This window comes from Anser cygnoides, chromosome Z, assembly GCF_040182565.1.
Source record: "Anser cygnoides isolate HZ-2024a breed goose chromosome Z, Taihu_goose_T2T_genome, whole genome shotgun sequence".
Classification (NCBI taxonomy): Eukaryota; Metazoa; Chordata; class Aves; order Anseriformes; family Anatidae; genus Anser; species Anser cygnoides.
The window spans coordinates 36416428-36439228 of NC_089912.1; the positions used below are offsets into that span (position 1 = coordinate 36416428).

Below are 22801 nucleotides of genomic sequence, written 5' to 3' on the forward strand. Positions count from 1 at the left end.
CTTCAGTCCCAGTGCAGGAAAAATTATTTCGTTACTGTGTTTTTGAATGATATTATTCCTATTATCGCATCTTTCTAAAGTTCTGTTTTGTTTTCCCCTTTTAGTTCAGTATTTTAAATAAATGTTTAATTTTATTCTTTATAGGAATTGGTAGGCATGCCTGTAACAGAAATAACAGCTCCCTGTAAGCATATATCCAAGAAAACAAATGTAAAAGTCCTATTAGGTGGGTTTCAAATGGCTCTGTAATGCTTTTTCAAGCTGATCAGAAAATTAAATTGTGTGAGAAAGAACTTATCTTGCTATCGATGAGAAATAGAACTGCTGGCCACCTAGACAGAGGAGTAATTTTCTTATTATTTATCCTATTTAAAATAAATAAGAGGTTATCCTACAGGATTAGCTCCATCTCTCTAGTTCTAGTCTCATTCCTTCAAGGGATTGTAACACTTCTAGCAAGAGATGAGGGAAAAATAAAATGAACTATTGTACTTTGTTTTGATTTTTACTTTCCTTTTACTCTTTTGTCTACCTTACAACCTCCCCTCAAAACACAAACAAAACAACTAACAACTTAATAAAAGTGATGGGTAACTCATTTCTGGAAAAAAAAAAAGTCAATTGTATTGATAAAATATGAATTACTTCACTTCACTTCACTAATTCACTTCAATTCACTTCAATTCACTTTATTTTCTGAATTGTTTTCACTGGGAATTTGCTACTCTTGAGTATTTCTCCAAATGTGTAAAACCTGGCCATTAGTTATACTCCGTTGCAATTCCCCATTTGCCAATTTTCTTGTTTTGCATTTTTATGATTCCATAATCTTTATGGTTAGCTTATAGAACAGTTTCCTGTATATTTCATCATACTATGACAGACTTGGTATAAAACAGAAATCATAGAATCATAGAATATCCCGAGTTGGAAGGGGCCCATATGGATCACCGAGTCCAACTCCTGGCACCACACAGGTCTACCCAAAAATTCAGACCATATGACTAAGAGCACAGTGCAAACGCTTCTTAAACTCCGACAGGCTTGGTGCCATGACTACATCCCTGGGAAGCCTGTTCCAGTGTGCGACAACCCTCTCGGTGAAGAACCTCTTCCTGATATCTAGCCTGAACCTCCCCTATCACAGCTTGACACCATTCCTGTGGGTTCTATCACTGGTCACTTATTCCTTCAGGTCCCATCACTGATCACTTATCACTGGTCACACTTATCTCATACAGAAATGTATGACATAATGTTATATAAGACACAGTGCATGTAGATTATGAATTCCTTCTAAGTTAATCGCTAGGCTAGACATGCTTTTGTGATTTGTAAGAAAATTGGTAGAGTTTATTACTGAGGAACCAATGAATATTCGGGTCTTTCACCATCTGAAAAAAAAAAAAAAAAAGTATGAAAGTATGAATTCTATGGCTTGAATTAGAAATTGCCTTTAGGAAGGTAATACCACTTTTTTTTTTTTTTTAACATAGATCTTCTAGTGTTTGTTTCAAATGTGTAAAAACAATAACATTTTCAGCTATAAAGACATAAGAGGCAGCATAAAATGGATTTTAAATTACCACTCTGCAGCTGGAAGATTTTTACTTTTTACTAAACAGCAGCACTTCCTAATTCAGAAACCCAACAATAAAGTGTATTGTTAAGAATATTTTATAATACCAGGAAAATGAGGAGTCACTGTTCAGTGCAATATCTCCAGTCCCCATGAAGCACATAACTCAGTAGGCATGGATTATGTTTATTTTTAGTGTAAGACTAATTCTTGGTAATGTTGTAAGAATACATTCATGTTAATTAATGCTATATTTTCATCCCATCTAGTCAGAAAACACAGCAATGCCTGTGGAAAAGTATAATGGCAATATAATTAGGATTTCTTCTAAGAAAAACATTGTAACAGACATCCTGCCATGTTTATGTTACTTTAATTGAATGTTTAGCTCAAGGGTGGTTCATAATTTATCATAAACTTTAATGTTAATAAAATCAGCTGGAAGGAAGCTTTACTTAATCTTGATTACACCATAAGGAGTAAAATCTTAATTTGAACATCCTTTTTTATGTCATTTAATTTTTTTTTTACTGACAAAGCAAGAAAGGAAAAAAGTAGGTTAACAAGGAGAGAGTACTATCCAGCTCCTCAGCTGAGTAATGATTCGATGCAGTGCAAGTGCAGCAAAATTAAATCAGAGATTAAATCTGGCCAATCGTGCAGGCTAGCAATGTGCAGTCTGGTGAACAGCCTTTATATCAAGGGAGTGGAGAAGTATAACAGAAGATCTTGCCCTCTTGATTTTGACTGTTGTTTTGGGGGAGAGTTCTGGTTATTTGGGTGATTCTGATTTCTTTATCTCAGTCTTTAATTCTCCAGTGCTAACTTCTAGGGAGCAACTTTTAATACTCTATCAGCCACTGGAATTATGTTTTAGTCATTCCTAAATTTTGTAGAAGCTGCTATACATGTTATGTTTAAGTTAATTTTAAGAAGAGAATATTTAATCAGCAGAGATGGAATAAAGAGCTTTGGGCTGTGCAATACAGGTCTGCTGATGCTTGTGTTTTCTTATTTAACATGAGAGGTAAAAATGGGACTCTGAAATATATTTAATTGTTTTTGGAATGTGCTCATCGGGTTAAAAAGAAAGAAAAACTCTTTTTTCACTACTCCGTGTTTATTATTTTGTTGTCCAAAGGTACTGAAAATTCAACTTTTTAGTATGTAAAATGTGTTCTGACATATGTGAGAGTGTTCAAAATCTCATTTTTTACTAAATACTTTTCTCTGAGAAGGGTTATTAATATCGCATCCTGTAGGCTTGATCTTTGGAGTGAGCACATGCCAAGATATTGCAATGTGCCACTGTTGAGCTACCAAATTGCTTTTGCCCTAGAACAACAAGGATCCTCGCTGCTCTTGTCCCTTATAATGTCATCTTGGATGCTCTTGTTATCTGTATGTTTAATTCTTTTAGCTTCATGCTAAGTTCTGTGCTTCGATGATTTTAAGAAATGCTGGCTTCCTTAAGTAGTTCATCATACACAGACTTTTTCCTTTACAAAGTTTTATGTCTGCTGATTTTCAGTTACGCTGCCCTAGTAAAAGAGACATGTCTGATTTCCCTTATCTTGTAAATTATTCCTGTGTTATTGAAGCTGCATGACTGCATGTTTCCTCTGTAAAGTTAATATTCCTACTATTGTTAGAAAAAGCTGGCTTTTTTTCCATTCCAGTCACCTTTGTAGCACAGCTCCCAGTGCCAAACTCAACTTAACTTGCAATGCAAGACCTCTGCATAATGCAAAGACAAAGCCCTACTGCTGGTTGAGCGAACAAAGAGAGGAGCCTTGACTTCAGAAAAGCGCTCTTTTGGTCTCCTTTTTCATGTCTATGCACTTGCTAAACACAGCGTTCATGCCTGCGTTCCCAAGGGGGAGCCTAGAAGTGTAAAAGGTCTGGACACAGCAGGTAAGCCTTGTGGTGTGACCAAAGGCCAGCTCATCTCGGGAGGTGGCTGAGGGATGCCAAGGTTCATAAAGTGGACTGGAGGATTTGGTGTTCAGAGTGGGGCATTGCTCACTGACTTGCTGTAGAAATACTATTCCTGTACAATGTGATGTAGGTGATCCTGCTTGGAAGGGGGGTTGGACTACATGATCTCCAGAGGTCTCTTCCAACCTCTACCATTCTGTGATTCTGTCATTCTCCAATTTATGCCTGTTTTAATCATATAAGAAAGGTCAAGGTGACTAGTTAGCAGTACTTTGTTCTGTGGGCAGCCATTTGTCATAGCTCTCAGTACTCTGAGAGCTCATACTCAGCTCTCATAGCTCTCATAACTTCCCTATAAATGTGTATACACAGATCAAGCCACAGCCAGGTACTTAAACACACTTCAGTGCTCATGTCATCTGTCATTTGTCTGTCAAGCCTAGGTATGCTGAAATCATATGAAGTGGAATGATGGTGGTGATCTCACATCCAGACAAATGTGTGCAGAAGGAGTTGTAGCTTCTGCCAGCTTTACAAATTTTGGTGGTGTTTTGTTGTTTTTCTTGTTGTTGTTGTTGTTGTTTTGGGGTTTTTGGTGTTCCTTTTTGTTGTTGTTGTTGTTTGATTGTTTTGTTTTATTTGGGTGCTGTCTTTCAGGACTCCTCTGCTCCAACACATCCATAACTGAACACGTACTCCACCCAACACCCTTTGCAAGACACCACATTTCAAAGGCAGTTTGAATAAACGTGAAGACTTCAAATAAAATCAAATAAATGTAAAATGCTTCGAGTTTTAAGCAGAAAGTCAGTGCTCTGCTGCAGCTGCTGATTTTTATGATTGTCTTTTTTATATTAGCAATATGTTCCTCCTTGTAACTCTTGGATATATAATGGCCCTGACTTGTTTCTATTTTCAGTTTGCCAATTTCTGTCAGTCTTTATCCATTTCGATACCTTAGGTTTTGTCAATATGTTGCATTTATTACCCCAAAACAGAAAGGCAAACATCATCTGCTGTAGTTGAAGCAAGGAAACATCTAAGATGTCCAAAAAGCTTCCAAGCAGCTTTTTAAGTCTTTTCCAGTTTTCTTGCCCTGAAAACGTATTGTGCTTTTATGCAAGTTAGTTTTAAAAACATGTATTACCTCGACGTCCCATTCTTGTCTTTGTCCTTAGACCTGCAGTGCATGAAAGGTTGCAGTGAATTTTTATGTGATGCTGTCTGGCTGAATGTAATTTAACACGGTTGCTGCAGATTGAATTCTTAAACTCTATCTTTAAAGAAATAACCAAGTGTCACTCCTATGACAAGCTTTTAAGGTTTTCAGTTATGCGTATCTCTATAATGCTTGACCTGTCTTTTTGTGTGAAAAATCTGTCCAGATGGGGCTAATGGATTTGGAAAATTTTAATACTTGAAGTAATTCTCTGTGAAATATTGCTAATTCTGAATAAAAAGAAGACATTTGAGGCCAACTCTTTTTCCAGCAGTATTTTTATTGTAGGTGCAGAGACATTAATAAAAACAAGTGGATAATATTTTCAGAATATAGATTCATTTGGTTGACAAAGTTTTAAAACAGAAAATTCATGGTGTTACTTAATAGAAGTTATGGTCGCTGTACTCCATACATCATTTAAACATTATCTGATAGTGCTGCAGTATAAATTTGTACTTAATTGGTTATGCAAACATTTATTGGATTTTATTCTAATAATTAGAGGCTTCAAAGATTCTTTAAGGGGTAAAAACAGCAGTTTTCCGAAGTGCATTTGCAGTAGAGTGATAGCTTCTTAAAAAAAAATGGTTGTAATTGCTGAACAGTAGAGACAAAAACAAGCTGCGTGCCTGTGCCTCAAGAGAAGTCAAATTTTAGACGCATGATTATGGATTCTGTTGAAATACAGAGAGATACAGGTTTTTTGTTTTCTATATTTTTATTTTCCAGCCAATCTCATTTTTTTTTCCTGAGGACCTGAATGACTTTTAAAACAATTTTTCCCATTTCAGTGCTTGAGTTATTTTTTTGTTACTAATCTGATTTGCTATTATGAGTTATGAATATTTGCAGATATGGAAACACTTTATGTGTCTTTTCAGACCTCTCTGTATCTGAGGAGAAAATATCTCTAGAATTAATCAGACAAGCAACAGCAAAGGCAAATGAAGCATTCTGTTATATTTCTTCTTTTGTATATCTGAACAAACTCTGTGTTGAAATATTCACCAACCACCCATATATCAGGCTCCACTCCACGGGCCCTTGCATACTCTCGTCTCTTGGCACCTTAGACAGGGCCTGGCATTGCTCTGGCTAGGGCATCCTAGGCCCCGTCAGAGTTGTTCTTTGGTCTAGCAACTCTTCAGTATTGGAAATGTTGGCTTTTTCATTAGCATACTGCTTATTTCTCATGGTCCCCTGCAGCTAAATCCCCTATATCCAACTGTGTGAACGTTCCTGGTATGTTTTAACATCCAGTGGAAGGAGGTAGGTGTAAGCAAGCCTTATAGTGCCTCACTGGTATTAGGAGCATTCCCTTAGTAGTCACTTGTTGACATAAAGAGCACAGTGTCAGACAAAGCAAGCCCTACGTGCATTTCCCTGCCTTTGCTCTCTTTACCATTCAGGAACATTTCAGTAGCAGAGAACATATCTCATAGTGTACAACATTCCCTTATTCAGGGCAAAGTCTGCTTTCTGAATGAGAAATTCCTTCCTGTGTATCTGAATGTTCTTTCTTGGTCCCATAAGTGAATTGGTCCTCACTACTCCTCAAAAAGGGTTTATTGCCCATCCTTATCCTATTCAGAATTTCTTTTAAGATGCTTTTTTTTTTTTGTCTTCATATTTTGTATTTTTTATGTTTTGTATTTTTAAAATGTTTCTTTCTTACTAATTTCCATCCTTCCCTTCATATGCTTTTCAGAACACTTCAGGAAACTGATTCTGAAAATTCTGCCACATGTTACTGTTTGGATTGTGTTTCTTAATGTCAGAACACATCTTAACATAGGATTGTAGAGTCACAGAATAATTTAAGTCGAATGAGATCTTGGAGATCATCTGGCCCAGTCCCTTGCTCTTAAAGGGTTCGGGGCTGAGGATCAAAGTTGCAGCAGGTTGCACTGGATTAAAAGTACTTGCAAACAAGTTCCAAAAGCTTATGTCTTTGCAGAAGATTAGTGCTTGAGGGTGACAGCGTGATGTGTTGGAATGCCTATAGCCATGAAAAAGCAGTTAATATTAATTAGCGATCAATAAATAGTTATGCAGGCTTAAAAGGATAACTTTTTTGTTATGTGACATATACAGAAATCTTCTAGTTACAGATTTTTTTATTTTTTTTATTTTTTTATTTTTAGGCATTCATGGAAAGTAAAGTACTCTTTCCAAATTACTGTGGACTTCAAGGTGCATAGATCTGTTCATTTTTGAACAGATGACACCAAGCTGAGTGGTGCAGTTGATACAATAGAAGGAAGGGATGCCATCGAAAGGGACCTGGAAAAGCTTGAGAATTGGGCCCATGTGAACCTAATGAGGTTCAACAAGTCCAAGTGCAAGGTGCTGTTCCTGGACCAGAGCAATCCCAGACATGAGTACAGACTGGTAGAAGAACTCAGTGAGAGCAGCCCTGCAGGGAAGGACTTGAGGATTCTGGTGGACAAAAAGCTTGCCATGAGCCAGCAGTGCGCACGTGCAGCCCAGAAGGCCAACTGCATCCTGGGCTGCATCAAGAGAGCCCAGGCACTGGTGAGGCACTGGAACAGGTTGCCCAGAGATGTGGATGCCCCATCCCTGGAAGTGTTCAAGACCAGCTTAGATGAGGCCCTGAGACACATGATCTAGTGGGTGGCATCCCTGCCTATGGTAGAGGGGCTTGGAAATAGATGATCTTTAAAGTCTCTTCCAACCCGATTTTTGCTCTGTCTTTTGTATCAAGATAAATCAGTCAGAAAATCAGGTAAACCTGGAGATAAACAGCAACTAAAAAGCTTGAAAACAATGGTTTTTGCTTTATTTTTAGCCTCAAATTATAGCCTCAAACGGTAATACTTATTAATGACTACTAAAACCCAATTGAGATGAGGAAAAACATTTAACAATTGATTACACCGCTGTATAATACCTCAGAGCATTTCCCTTTTATATGCTATAATAAATATATTGTGAATACTATACGTGAATAATTGATTTTATTTAGAACTCCTTATTTAGCCAGAAATGTGGCTAACTGGTGAGACAGAGAAGCATTTCTAACATAAAGCAATTTACCTTAGCAGTTAGATCTCAGGGTTTATAGTCCTGAAGCTGATTTTAATGTTTTTTTCAAATGAATGAGAAACGGTAGTGATTTTTTTCTCAATAATTTCTTCAACATTTAAACTGCTGAATTAGTTACTTCAAAAGAAAGGAGACTTAGGACTGAATCAATTAGGGAAGAACTTTTTAACTTTTGCAGAGCAACCTAAAATGTACAGTTTCTGTAGTGGACAACAGTCTAAAGTAAAACCATGAAGATTCTTCAGTTAGATTTATTCTCCCTCAGAATTCATAAATACTGGGCACCATGTATCAGAAGACACAGAATATTGCCAAATACTCTGTAATAAAACAGAGGATCCAAAAAATCAAGAGCTTTAAAAATCTAACTTGTCACGAAAATAATGGAATTGTTCATATTCTTTGTGTAACTAAACACAATTTTTTCAGGAAGAATTCTTTCTGGGGTAATCCTGAAAAACGGGATATGTTGTTAGTCCCATGCAGTATTATCCATGTATCACAAAAATACCAAGTTTCCAGTTTGGGTATAATTTGTGATGTGAAATCAGCTTTTGTGCTAATAATGCACTTACAAGAATAATTACAGCGTTCAGATCTCTGATCATATCCACAGATGAACAACTGCATGTTTTAGTGAAGTTTATCATTAAACAAATGTATTAGCTCATTTCACAAGACACATTGAAACAATTCAGAGAAGATAATCAGTCATCAAGTCACCGTTTCATCTTTTTTTCTGTAATCCAAAGGATAGAATTTGATATTTCTAACCAGATCTGTGACATTTAAAGTTTTTTTTGTTTGTTTGTGTTTCAGACTCAAAAGTCTTAGCGACTAGCAATTTAGAATATTTTAATGTTTTTGCCTGTGTATGGCCAAATCTCTCATTTACTCAGTGCTAGAAGGCACAATCAGGACAGTTCACCCCAGTTTGTCTAGAAAGAAATAAGTATTAGACAAGAGATTTTTATTACTTTTAATAACACAGTGAGAAACAGTTTAAGATCAGGAAGGAAAAATACTTAAACACTTTAAAATACATTTATTATGTAATAGAGTTAAGTGTAACTCAAATTTATTTTAATAAATAACTCCACGGACACAATAAAACATTCATTATTTTTGCTAACAGGAAAGCATTCTTTACTTTATGGTTCAATAGTAGTTCTAACATGCTTTCAGGAATTTTCCTACTTAAGGGTAAGATGTTAACAAAGTAATTTACCTCTTTTGTTCCTTGAAGTTAAGGATTAAGCTTTTTTTTTTTTTTTTTTAAATTACATAATAGAAATGATAGAAATGCTTATGACTTATAGATAAAAACATTTTTAAATGCTCTGTTTAAGTTTTATATAGAAACCTTTGTAAAGTTTTTGTGACTTACACTGAAGATGTATTTTTATCTTTCCGTAAGTTTATTAATGCCTTTTTTCTTTAAATATAATATGAATTATGTCTAAAGCACCTGAAATAGCTAGCATTTTTTTTTTGTAGAGAATAGTTGATTCAGATTAACAGTAGTGAGAAGACCAGCATAACGAAATTAATCATGCTATTTTAATCACAAAAGAACATGAATACAAATGTTGAAGGAGTTTGTGTTTATTGTGTCTAAAATGCTGAATGAAAGTTATGAAATGCTGAATGAAAGTTATAGCTTAAAAATTATGAAATATTGCTTATTAATCGACTCTGTTCCTGTCTCATACTGTATATCTAAAAGAGAAATCACTGAAATCTAGATCTTAGCATTTGGAAAGAAAATTGATTTTCCTTACCTTGATCACAGCAAATTATTTATGGGCTTAGCATGAGAGCATTGTACTGTACTGCTATTGATCCTAGGACAATCATCATTGCATTTACAGTCAGAAGATACAACTTGTATATATAAAGAACTGTATTTTCCAAGTCCTTTATATAGATACTATTGTAGGATGCTACACAGTATCTCTGAGCTATAAGATATTAAAAGAACTGCTTGTTTTTAGGAAAACTCCAACCAAAAAGAATTGTTTGAGAATAAATATTAGCATTTATTCTGTCAGCAAGCTCCAACAAGGAAAAAATAATAAAAATAATTAACAAAAACCACCTTTGACACAGTCTTTCCACATCTGAAATTGTTTTAGAGCTCATTGACACACTGACAAGTAGAGAACAGCTGTCAGCTCTCCTTTCTCCCAGATGTGAAACAGTTTGCTTGGAAACCAAGGCAGCAATCTCTTCAACCTTCACACAGGGTGCCAGGTCTCAAATCTGTCCTTCCTGCAAGAATAAAGTCAGAATCCCTGTTTCTGCAAGAGGTTCCCAGACAATCTATGTGAGGCATCAGGGATGAGCGAGGTGCAGGGTGGTCGTACCAGGAGCTGGGACAGTCTTTGCAGCATGGCAGGAACCTGGGTGAGATGCAGTTTGCACAGTGTGGCCCTGGGGGCTTGGGAGGGTTTCTCTCACACAAGGGCAGGTTGCCACTTCACCTAATGGGGAGGGAAACCCAAGAACATTTTGGAAATCATTTGGAAATATTTATCTTAACCACAGATGTGTTGCCTGAGGATGGCAGAACTGCAGGTGAGTTTTCCTGCTGGACTGCAAGCATATTCAGTCCGTGCTGAGAGGGGGTTTGTTTGGCTCCCAAGGCTGACCACACAGCCAGACTCAGTGCAGTTGCCAGTGTCTCATTGTGTAACTCCATGAAAGCATGGATATGCTGTCCTCTCCAGAGCTCTCCCAATGACTTATGGGGGAAGAACAACCACAAATCTGAAGATCACTGAATTACATTAACTGTAAGCTCCTGGGGGAAAATCAGTTATACCTTCCCTGTGTTTGCTTCTCCTTTTTCTTCCAGAATAGGGAGTGGAACATTTTCAGCATCATCAAAACACCTGAGCTAGCTGTTGTCTGCAAGGGTGAAGAGTGTGGTGGCACACATAACACAGCACTTTTAGCTTTCTCCTTTTTACACACAAATGGAAAGAAGATTGTCCATGAATCAGGGTTATTGCTCATTGTCATCGTTGTACTGTTACCAATTTGTTAATCCTTTGCCCCTTCCCTGTTACCCATATTGCTCCTGTTCTGAAAGTTGGTTGGAGCCTAAGGAGAGGGTTAGTGGCACTAGGCAGGCCAAACCCAAGAGAGTTGAAAGGGACAAGGCCTAGCTTCCTTGAACCTGTTGGCTTCTGAAATGCAACATTTTCCACAGCTGTTTCACTTAGGTAATTTAGAGGGTCATTTTAGACATTTTGCTATTTTCTTGCAGGTGTGCTGCAGTACTTGTATGTCAGTGCTGTTGGTTTATCATAGAATATTAAAATATCCTGAGTTGAAAGGCACCCACAAGGATCATCAAGTCCAGCTCCTGGCTCCGCATAGGACCACCCAAAAGTCAGACTGTATGTCCGAGAGCATTGTCCAAATGCTTCTTGAACTCTGGCAGCCTCAGTGCCATGACCACTGCCCTGGGGAGCCTGTCCCAGTGCCCAACCACCCTCTCAGTGAAGAATCTTTTCCTAACATCCAGAAGTTCTTGTATTTAGCATTCTTTTTTAACATAGGCTTTTTCATTGTACAGGCTTGTAGGATTGGTGACCTATTCCTAATAACAGAAGAGTTGGTAAAATCATATAAAAGAACAGCATGACTTCATACATCCTTCTTGTATTGTCTCTCCTACTTTGAGGGAAAGCTTTCAGATCTGGAGTGGTTTTGTTTGTTTGTTTGTTTTGTTTTGTTTTGTTTTAATGTAAAGCTATGCCAAAAAAGAGATGTCAAGAAAAATCTGCTACTCGTAACAGAGCAGTACTGTTTCATGAGAGCCTTATCTCAGATTTCCTTGATATCGTTTGGCGTAAAGAGTGCTGAGCTTATTTCAGACCAATGGCTTGGCTCATGTGAGAAAGGAGATGTGGGTAAACACTCTGTAAAGGTTTGATGTTAAGCTTTATGATTTTATGATTTATTAATCTAAGGTGTGAGCAAACAGAAGAGTTACAAGTAACGCACAATTCTACTGATTACAAGAGTCAAAAAAACTGTTATTTTGAATTATGAATTTATTTTGTTATGAACATTACATATCATATCTAGCTTAACTGTAAATAAGAAGATAGACCACATTGTAGTGAGTGAGCAGTCCTAATGGTGAAACACTATTAATTGAACTCATGGTGTGTACTTGTAAATTTTCTGCTTACCAGCCCCTACACGCCAGAGCTGGAATTGATACATCAAGTTTTGTTCATGCTGGGGACAATGTCAGCAGGATGGCTGTTGATTCTGGTGCCTGAGTTATTTAATGTGTCTGTTAATGATGAGTGAAACAGAATATAGTGTTCAGCACTTTCTTCTGCTGCTTTATTGGCACAAACTTATTTCTCCAGGAAGAATTAGCAGATGTGCCTGTCACTATGCAGGAAGATATAACTGTTGTAAATATGGCATTTTATAATCACTCTTAGATTATAATTATAAGCCAGTTCTTCCTGTGTTGTACCCGGCTGCATCATATATTAAAGTGATGTGCATAGTATGAAGGTATTCAACCCCTTACAATAATGTGAATAGTAAACCATGAATCCTTGTTCTGTTTTTGTGGCAAAATATTCCACAAAGTTGTTACTCAGATGCATTATAAACTACAAATAAATGGGTTTGTTATAAAAATAAGGCTATTACAATTATTGTTTTAAGTTGTAAAGCTGGTTGTTAGATGTTACATTAAGTGGAAACATAAGATACTGCTGTTGGCTAAGAACTGTGAATAGAGAAAGGATGCAAAGTACTTTCAGTGTAATATCTGTAAGAAGCTTGTCTGCTGCCAATTAATATGTAATTAATTCTTACTAAGAAACAAACACTATCATTAGGAGAAAATGAGTGGATCTCTCAAGTCATAGATTCCCCTTTTCAGAAGAAATCTGTTTTTTATAACCTGATGAAACTCAAAGTTATATATATTACCAGTATTGAAAATCTGATCTAAAACTTTTTCTTCTGACAGCTAAAAATTCCTTTGTAATTTCCTACCCAGGTAATCCAATGGCTAGTTTGCTCTAGTTAATCTCTCTCTTATTTTCTTAATATATTCAGAGACAGTGTGATCCTTATCCTTCATTTTCTGAAGTTAAAAAAGCCAAATAACATTACGTTCTTCTAATAGAACAGTTTGCAGTCCTGGCAAATCTCATTGGCATTGATTTGATCCCACACTTTTGATAAAGATGCAGGTTCAGATTTGTCTGTAATTGTCTGCTGTGTCTTTCAGAAATACACTGACCAATGAAACACAGAATCTCATTTTTCTTTTCGGTGGAGGAAACACTGATGTCTCATTCTCTGTTCAATTTTCCATCACCTTGTCTGCTAATATACTTACATTCTCTTTAATATATTTACGTTTTCTTTACTTGTCAGTTATTCCCAGTTTAAAAGGTCAACTTTCCTAATACGTTTAATCACCTACTTCCTATAATCATGGATGTATGGTTTTGTATGTTGGAATTTCTGAAACTACTGCTTCAAGTTCCCTGGCTCTTCTTGTTGGATGTCTCTTCCTCTTGTCTGATCATGATGCCTTCTCTTTTGTGTCATAAGCTGTGCTCCACATGTTGTGCCAGTGCACTAGTTACCCAGAAGGTTCTGTAAATAACTTTCCTCTAAACTAACAGTCCCCCATTTCAACACAACTAGTTGTTGCCACTCTGTTATCCAGTTCATATGCATTTTGTACTTTCAGTCTTAATCCTTATCTTGTTTAGGCTGACAGTTTTTCTCATAACACTACGCCATGAGACTTGCAGAAATCTGTTTCATGTCTGGAAGTTTATGATCACCCACTGGAAAGCTTAAAGTTGCGTTGTATTCCACAACATATTATTGAGAACATCCTACTGTGCCTGTAGCTGTATCTCAGCCTGCACCTGAACTGTCTTTTTGTTTGTTTTCACTTTCTCCTTGGTTCAGGTACTTACGTTGCTGGTGTTCAGCCAGACAGTATCACCCCAGGCTCAGATTTTATATACATTCCTCATATGGATGAAGTGTCTCTCGAAATCATCGGAAAATATTGAATAATTCTTTATATTTTGGAGACCTAAACTCTAAAAAGCAGGGTGAAGAAAAAACAGTAATAGTTCTTGGTCATATTTCTGAATTTTTTAAAAGCTAAGTTTAGATAAATTGGTGGACAGTTTAGTAGTATTATGGATTTAAGAATACCTGGAGTGGATGGAGGATTAAGTATCATGTCCTCACTGTTACGGAGAGACTGTTTTAAGTAATACTCAAAGAAAAAAAATCTGTTGATTTAAAAATGACCATTTGCATTCTATCTTTTAATGAATGATAGTTTTGCAATAATAAAAGTGTGTTGGTTTGGGCTTTTGTGTGTCTGTAGTAAGAACTTTCCTTTTTTATTACATCAGTGAATCAGTAAGACACTAAGATTGCAAAGAGTTCAGGGCTTGCAATGCAAATTACATTCTGCTTACGTATTATCTATTGTATTTCTCTCCCACAATAATAAAGCATCGCCTTTATTCTAATTTGGTTCTTATCTTTTCTCTTCTTCTTCTTTTTTTCTTTTTCTTTTGTTCCTGCTTGCAGTTCAGAGTTCCTTTGAGCATGATTAGGTTATCGGTGTTTCTTGCCAACTTCTAATTTCAGCTGGCATGAAAAGAGGCAAGCAGAAACCCTTGCCAATTCTTGTGTTAGTTGTGCTGTAAGAATTATTCTGAAGGCAGCAAACTCTTCAGGAAAGTCACAAAGTCATGCAGTGTGAAAAATTAAAACGCTGTGCATCCCTTTATTGAATTGAAAATAATTTCTCCCATTCACTACTTTCAGTAAAAAAGTAGTAAAAGTGATTCAGTAAAGTGATTGTATCATGTCAGGGGAAATGTTCCTTTGACCAAGTACGCTTTCTCTGCAGAAACCTGTAGAAGCGGGGACAGATATAAGAGAATAAAGGCATATTGTGATACAGCCTCAACCTCAGCACCACCAATCTGTAGTGTAGAGAAATTCGATCTTTGTGTTTAACATGTCAATATTGGAAGACTCCCATTAAGCTGTCCACTCAGATTTGAAATGCATGTAGAAGTTTTTCATCCACAGCTTGTTGTACCAGTAAATTCTGTGATTGAGCTATGTCAGTATTTGCATTTCTGTTTTTGAATCTTGAGAGCATTACTGCATGTGTCAGAGCTCTCAATGTGAGAGGAGACAGTGATTATTCCTATCCACTTCCCTTATGGTGCTATCTTGGGGATGGCCCTCTCTGGATTACTCTCTTCCACCCTAGTCATCTAATGGTACACGTGCATGATCATTTGATGACCTTGGTTAGTGCCTTTCTCTTCCTATGTTATTGATTTCCCTTGATGGGACACCAAGGTATTGACAAGGTACCTGTGTGTGGTGTTTGAGATTCAGGTGCACTATGGACTTACACAATGGTACAGTGATGTTTCTGATTCACTCTGGACTTGTCCAAATGATTGCATGTGTCCCATTTGCTTGTTCTTTCAGCACAACTGAACAGTGAGGTGACATTTGCATAGAATTGCCTATTGTATAACTTTCCAGAGCGCTAACAACTGGCACACAGTCTGTTATCATTCAGGTGTAATTAGGATTGCCTTCTTCACAAGTGCTGTACATTTTTCTACAGAGAATTTAATCTATTTTATTACCTAGACATTCAAAATCATGAGAACTTTTTTAGGCAGATTTATTTTTACCATGCTGAATGATTTTAGTTTAGATTATTATATCTTACTGCCTCCCAAGTCACCTCTTTTTCCAGGTCACTTATGACTGCACTGACCAGTTCATGCCATTGCACAAATCTGTCATTCAAGAAAGCTAACCATCTTCCCTTTTGCTTCCTAGGCTGAACCAGACTAAACAGACCTATTATTTAGAAATTTCAGAGAAAAGCATCACATTTAGCTGAATTTGAATTATAAGAAGACATTTTTCTCCTACAGAAAATAGTAATAAATAAATATTTTATGTGGCACCAAGATTTAAAAAAGGAAAAAAAAAAGTTGAGAAAAACAGCATTTTGATAATGCCAATGCAAATTTCAGATCTGAAATTCCATAAAAGTAAACCAGTTGTTTTAGAAAAAAAAAGAGAGAGAGAGAGAGAGAGAATTCCAACATAGAATATTTCCATCAAAAATTAAGTTTGTTTCCACTAGATTACTTGAAATCAGTCATTGTTCTGACTACTATACCAGCACTTTGCAAAGGGGAAAAAAAAAAAAAAAAAAAAAAAAAGAAATTTGGAGTATTCTGTTAGCATATTGTTTCAAGAACTGAATTTCTCTTTTATTTGTTCTCTGTATTATAGTAGCGTTTGGGAATTAAGATGTGCAATGGGTGAACAGCAAATAAGAAAAATTCTTATCTTCAGGAAGAGTTTATAGTTTCAGTGTCATATATGTTCTGGACTGTTTTCTCATTATTGAGATGTATTAAAATTGTTCAGTAACAGCAGTGAAAATGAATTAGTACAGTTTTCTATATGTGTGAAAATATTATATTACTGAGTTGATGCAAACTTTTTTCATTGCTGCTGTTAATCTGTTGTTGATTATCAAAGGCTAAGTCATTAGTATAATGGAGTACATCTTCTCACTATGATTTCAGTGGAGCATATCTAATAAACTAAGGCATCTGAAATTGGAATGTAATAAAAATGCACTATTTATGTTAACAGAATATTCCTGTTGAATGAGTGCTGCTAATGAATCTGCTGTGAAGCCAAGCTTGTAATTAGTCAACGGTTATGGAAGAATTTGCACAATAAGATAGTGTTTAGATTTACAGTGGCAGTTTATCATCTGTTAAAAATCTTTGGGGTAAAATATATATATAATATATATATATACTTCTTTAAGTGAAACTTGCTGTTCAGATAAGCAGATAAGGTAAATTTGTAAAGGTGGTTATGGTTGTTTCAGTTTTACTCAAAAAACATTTTTATGGATGAAGAAGAGAAACTCAAGTGATTCTTTGCTTAAGAGGACTTAGGAAATAGAGGAGTGTCAGGAATTGTGGAGAAGGATGTTGATGCCATTCAGTAATTAAACAGCCTTCCCTTCTTTCTTTCATTTAAAAAGAAGTTATACATCTTCTTTCTCTTCTATAAGGGGATTGTAATGTGAAATTCTAAATGTGAAAATTACAGATTCAACTTCTTTTCTGGAAAATAACATAACCTTTCCAGTAGTTTTATGATTAATAAAACACTAGTACTTTTGGCATCCTAAGAAGACAGAAGATCTAGCTGTTGGGATTTGTGACTGAAAGGAAAATATAAAAGCACAGTCAACTTGCAGAACACACAGTAGACAGCTTTAAATAAATTGTGCAAGGAAGGGAGTGAAGCTTACAACTGGAGAGACGGAAATCTCACCTGACCATTTGATGTTTTCTCATGATTCAAAATGTAAATTGTAGAGGGAGAAGGGAAAATGATTATTACAAAAATAAGGCATCCTCACCCAGGCCATTCCCAAGCACTTTTCTCTGGGATTCAGTCCTTCATCCTGTAATCTGCCTGTCCTGCCAATGTTGATCTCTCATCCATGAGGAAGCCGTATTTTGATTTCACCAGCACTACTGATGAAACCCTGCCCGGAGAGGTTTTGGGGTCTCCCTCCTTGGAGATCTTCAGAAGCTGTCTGGACATGATCCTGGGCAACCTGCTGTAGGTGACCATGCTTAACCAGAGGGGTTGTCCCTTCCAACCACAACCATTCTGGGATTATGGGACTTAGTACTGATAACGCTGGTGCCTGTTTCCTGTGGTAGCGAGGAAATCACCCAAACCATGTTGCTGGTTCGTCTCATCTCAAGTAAGAACCAAAATACCTCTTTCTCAAGATAAGACGTGGTCTGACATGTTTAGACAGGAGGTGTTCTATGAATTAGGAGTATTTGAGTCTTCTTTTAACTATATACATGTTTTCCACTGGTGCTCTCACTCTGGAATATCTGCTATGTTAAAAGTGAAGTTAAGATCACTGAAGATAGTTTGCAGAATTAGGAAGATTTTTTTTCTCCATGTTGTGACCATAGCCTCAAAAATGCTGAGCTGACTAGCAATGTTTCTTCAACCAGAGTCATTTAGCGCCTGGGTGGGGAGGGGGATTCTAGAAACTTTGTATTGAAACCCTGTGTTTCTCATGTGTATTCCTTGTACGTGGTAATGGACTTTTGAACAATTGTCATGGATCTTAGCTTGTTAAGAGTTATTTTACATTTGTTACCCTATGCTTATTATTACTTCTAGTAACAAGACTTCTGTTCTAGAAAAAAATGCAGTAAAATGGGCTACATGTTTCTAGTCTATGTTGTGTCATCAGATGCCACCTTTCTTGATTTCCTTAGTGTATAAAAGAAAAACTTCAATACAAATCTCAAATCTGATTATAGCTCAAGCTTACTACACCTCCTTGAACAATTTCTACCTAATTAACACATTTGCCTTATGTTTTAATTACAGACCAGTCTGTTTTCAGATAAAAAGAACAGCTTCTTCTTCTTTACCTACTATTCACTGAAAATTATTTTTTTTTTCCTATGGAGTTTGTAGGTATTAACTTCGCAAAGGCTTATGGGTCCATATTTATGAACTTAATGTGTTACTCCTCCATACTGCTCTCCTTTAAAGAATGAATATTCATAACATTAAATGTCTAATGAGCTATGTGCACTTTTAGGAAAGAGGCTGAGTCAGAAAAAGTTTTATGACTTGTTCATACTTCAGCTGTTAGCACAGAAGGGTATAAAGTCCAAGTATTCTAAATCTTAGACTTGTGCTTCAGCCATAAAAGGTCTTCTAAAAAGTTAAGAGATACATTACAATTAGTAATTTGACAGAAGTAGAATGACTTTTCTTGTCACAGAAATACATTGGAAATTACTTAGGATGAATTATACTAGCATGATCTGTGATATAGTTGACATACTACTAGATGTATCGCTGCCAGCACACATATTCCAATGATTAAATTTCAGTCCCTTAATTCTTTGTCCCCTTGTTGGTCCCCAACAGGAATAAATAAATAAATAAATAAAAATTGTGGTGGAATGAAGTCCGTTTGCTTAATGAATATTAAGTAGCACTATCCATTTGTGTATGGCTGTAGGAAGTGCAGGCAACTATGTGCTGCATAGATATAAATCCAAGATTTTCTTAAGGAAAAATTTTCAGTGATGCTAAAATTTTAGTAAGGATCTTTGCTAATCATATGTACCTGAAGACAGTGTTTCATGAACAGTCTGATTCAGCCTGCACACAGGAAATCGTAGACCTTTGCAGTACCTACAGACCTTTGCAGTTTGATTAAATAAAGATAATCCCACAATATCTGCCCTTCTGTTTAGTTAGAGGACAGTATTTACTTACTGCAGGCTGTGCTGAAACTGAGACTAAAATCAATCAAAACCAATAGTTGCTGTTAAATACATTAAAGTTTGTGCCTGAAAACATCTATGATCTATCAAAATTCCTAATGATAAACAGTATCAATGTGCTTCATTTTGTAGGTAGAAGCACTTCCACTTAATGTCTTTTTTTTTTTCCTGTCTTTTATTCTAGATGCAACAATTGTTTCATGAAAACTATGAACATAATCGAAAGGGTTACATTCAAGATCTTCACAACAGCAAGATTCACACAGCCATAACCCTTCATCCAAACAAAAGACCAGCCTACCAATACAGGCTGCACAATTATATACTGAGCCGCAAAATTTCTGAACTGCGCTATCGGACCATCCAGCTCCATAGGGAACGTGCCCTCATGAGCAAGCTCAGTAACAGTGAAATAAATAAGGAAGATCAGCAACTGGGAGTGTTACCATCTTTCAATCATTTCCAGCCACATGAAAGGGATGAAGTCATCGAGTGGGAATTCCTAACAGGAAAATTTCTTTACTCAATGGTGGAGAACCAGCCACCCCGGCAGAGCCTGAGCAGTGTCCTGCGGGCTGCACTGGATGATGCTGTGATGCAAGTCATGGAAATGATAAATGAGAACTCAAGATCTAGAGGAAGGCTGATTGATTTCAAGGAAATACAGTATGGCTACCGTAGGGTGGATCCTATGCATGGGGTGGAGTACATCCTGGATTTACTGCTTTTGTACAAAAGGCACAAAGGAAGGAAAGTTACAGTTCCAGTAAGACGTCATGCTTACCTTCAGCAATTGTTTAGCAAGCCTTTCTTCAGAGAAGCAGAAGAACTGGATGTAAGAAGCCTGCTGGAGGATACCAACACTGACACAAAATCTTTTTCTTTTCTTTCAAATTCTTTAAAGATTTTTTCCTCATCATTCCAAGGCACCAAAGACATTGGGGGACGCAGTGACAAGAAAATACATATTCTTGTCCCTCTTATAGGAAGATTTGACATTTTCTCGAGATTTATGGATAACTTTGAGAAGACTTGCTTGATTCCCAGGCAGAATGTAAAGTTGGCAATAATTCTCTTCAGTTCTGAGTCAGGCCAAGACTCCAGCAAACACATAGAACTGTTGAAAGAATATAGCATTAAGTATCCTACAGCAGATATGACTCTGATTCCTATGGCAGGAAAGTTTTCCAGAGGTTTAGGTCTTGAAATGGCCTCATCTCAATTTGACAATGGCACCTTGCTTCTGTTCTGTGATGTTGATCTGATATTCACACCAGACTTCCTCCAGCGATGCAGAGAGAACACTATTCAGGGAGAACAGGTTTACTACCCTATCATCTTCAGCCAATATGATCCAAAAGTAGTATATGGAGGCAATCCTCCAGCTGACAGTAGTTTTGTTTTCACAAAAAGAACTGGATTTTGGAGGGAGTATGGATTTGGAATAACCTGTATTTACAAAAGTGATCTACTTACTGCTGGTGGATTTGATACCTCAATTCAAGGCTGGGGACTTGAGGATGTAGACCTCTATACTAAAGTGATAACATCTGGCTTGAAGGCTTTTAGAAGTCAAGAAGTAGGAGTTGTTCATATTTTTCACCCAGTTCAGTGTGACCCCAATTTAGATCCAAAACAATATAAAATGTGCTTAGGGTCCAAAGCAAGTACTTTTGCTTCTACCATGCAGCTTGCTGAACTCTGGCTAGAGAAACATTTGGGTGTCAGGTACAATCGAACTCTCTCCTGACATCTCAACCCATTTGGCCTTTTAAGGGGAGTTTACCTCATTATTATTATTATTATTATTTTATTTTGCTGTTGTATTTTTAAACTCCCTCTTTGTTGTCTTCCAAAGACTGTTGACCTCAAACAAGATGAGTCTGCTGTTCACTGATGTTTCTTATACCTACTGAACTGGTTAGGTGAATTGTCAGTTTTCCTTTATTTGAAAGTCAGTCGAGTCATGGCAATCATACGATCCCGTGGAGCACATCCACCATGAGAGACTGCATCAGAAGAGTGTTCTCTTTTGGCTTTAGGATGCAGTATCATTTTTGTTGCATTTCTCAGACTTGATGTGATACAAATATTTTCTGGTGAAGGTACCACAAAAGTGCTTTATGCTTCTTCTGGGGATGGAACTCTGTTAGATAAACTTGAGTTTTATAATTTATATCAGGACTTATATGTATAAACACTACTTTTCTTCATCTTTAAAATTTTTAAAGTAAATGAATAACTATGATTGTAACTTTATTTTTAAAAAAAAAGAAAAAGAAAAACTGAGGAGTTACTTGCAAATGCAGCTGGTACTGGCTACCAAGGTCCTTAAATGTCTTATTAGAATAACAAACTCCTCATTGTTGTTCACTCTAAGTGTAAATGAACTTTATTTTCACAAGGAACAGAATCTAATCAAATCCTCATGTACACTTCAGGACATTTGTGAACCAATGTCCTTCATTTGCAGGCAAGAAACTATGACACAAGATGGTAATTTATGATAAAGTGCAGGCATACAGTATTATTTTTTTCAAACATATAGTATAAGTTGCCGTTTCTCTTTTTAGAATGAGTCTCTAATATATAATTTTCTTTTACATTCCCTTCTTGAAGCTGCAGTTGATACAGAGTGTTAGAAGTTAAAGCTGTATCTTTTTTTTTTTTTAATGTTTTCCGTGAATATTGGTACTCAGAAGCAATTTGTTGTTAAAATTAAAATAATTGTAGAATAATTATTTAAGTTTCAGAATTTACTATTGCTGGTCAAAATTCCTTGCCAATATATTTATATTAGTGGAGGTTGTAAGACTATGTTAAGATCTATCTCTCTGGACAGCCTGACGTTGTCATATTACTGATTTACACAGTAAAGTATTTAAAATGATACCAACATAAGAAATAATGAAAATAACTTTTTGTATTTTAGAGAAATGTTTATATGGGGATATATATTTATGTGTGTGTGAGTGTGTGTGTGTGTGCTTATGTCCCTATATATATATATGAATATAAAGAGAATAATTTCAAAAGGTGTTCTTTTCAGTTCAGGCAGTGATTTATTGCAATTATTTTTACCACATGCTTGTAACATTTCATATTACAATTTGGTTAGAGCTCAAAGTCATCCAAGAAACCATCAGCATTCAGCCAAACTTAAGTTAATACAGTGGGTACATCCAATAACCTCAGTACCCTGGATTTCAAATTGTATTTCAGAATGAACTGGGCAAAAGAATGTAAGCAATGACTGAAGTTTTCATATGCTAAATACTTTTTCAAGAGTAACTGACCTCCTCTGTGTTTCCTTTCAAACAACAACCAGGAGACTGGAATTTGCTAACATGTCTTTTTGTGTGAAGATATCCTGATAAATTTCCTAAGGCACCGGGAAGGTGCATAGGTCAGTTAATATCTCTTATCTGTGGGTAGCTGTTTTGGATTTGCTATGTAAGGAAAAAGGCATCCCCGAAAGGGAATAAGTAAACTCTGAGTCAAAGGGCTGGCTGTAGCCTTTTTGTATTCTTTAAACAAGGTCATCCCCATTGCCTT

General features: G+C 36.4%; 1 protein-coding gene across 1 annotated transcript in view; it reads left to right on the forward strand.

Moving 5' to 3' along the window:
• Nucleotides 1–22801, forward strand: part of CHSY3 (chondroitin sulfate synthase 3) — a 180818-nt gene that overhangs the window by 154739 nt on the left and 3278 nt on the right. Inside the window, exon 3 of the mRNA XM_013195645.3 lies at nt 19431–22801. This exon is cut by the window's right edge and continues 3278 nt beyond it. Within this exon, the coding sequence (XP_013051099.2) occupies nt 19431–20996 (1566 nt within the window). The 3' untranslated portion in view covers nt 20997–22801. The remainder of the gene's footprint in view (nt 1–19430) is intronic.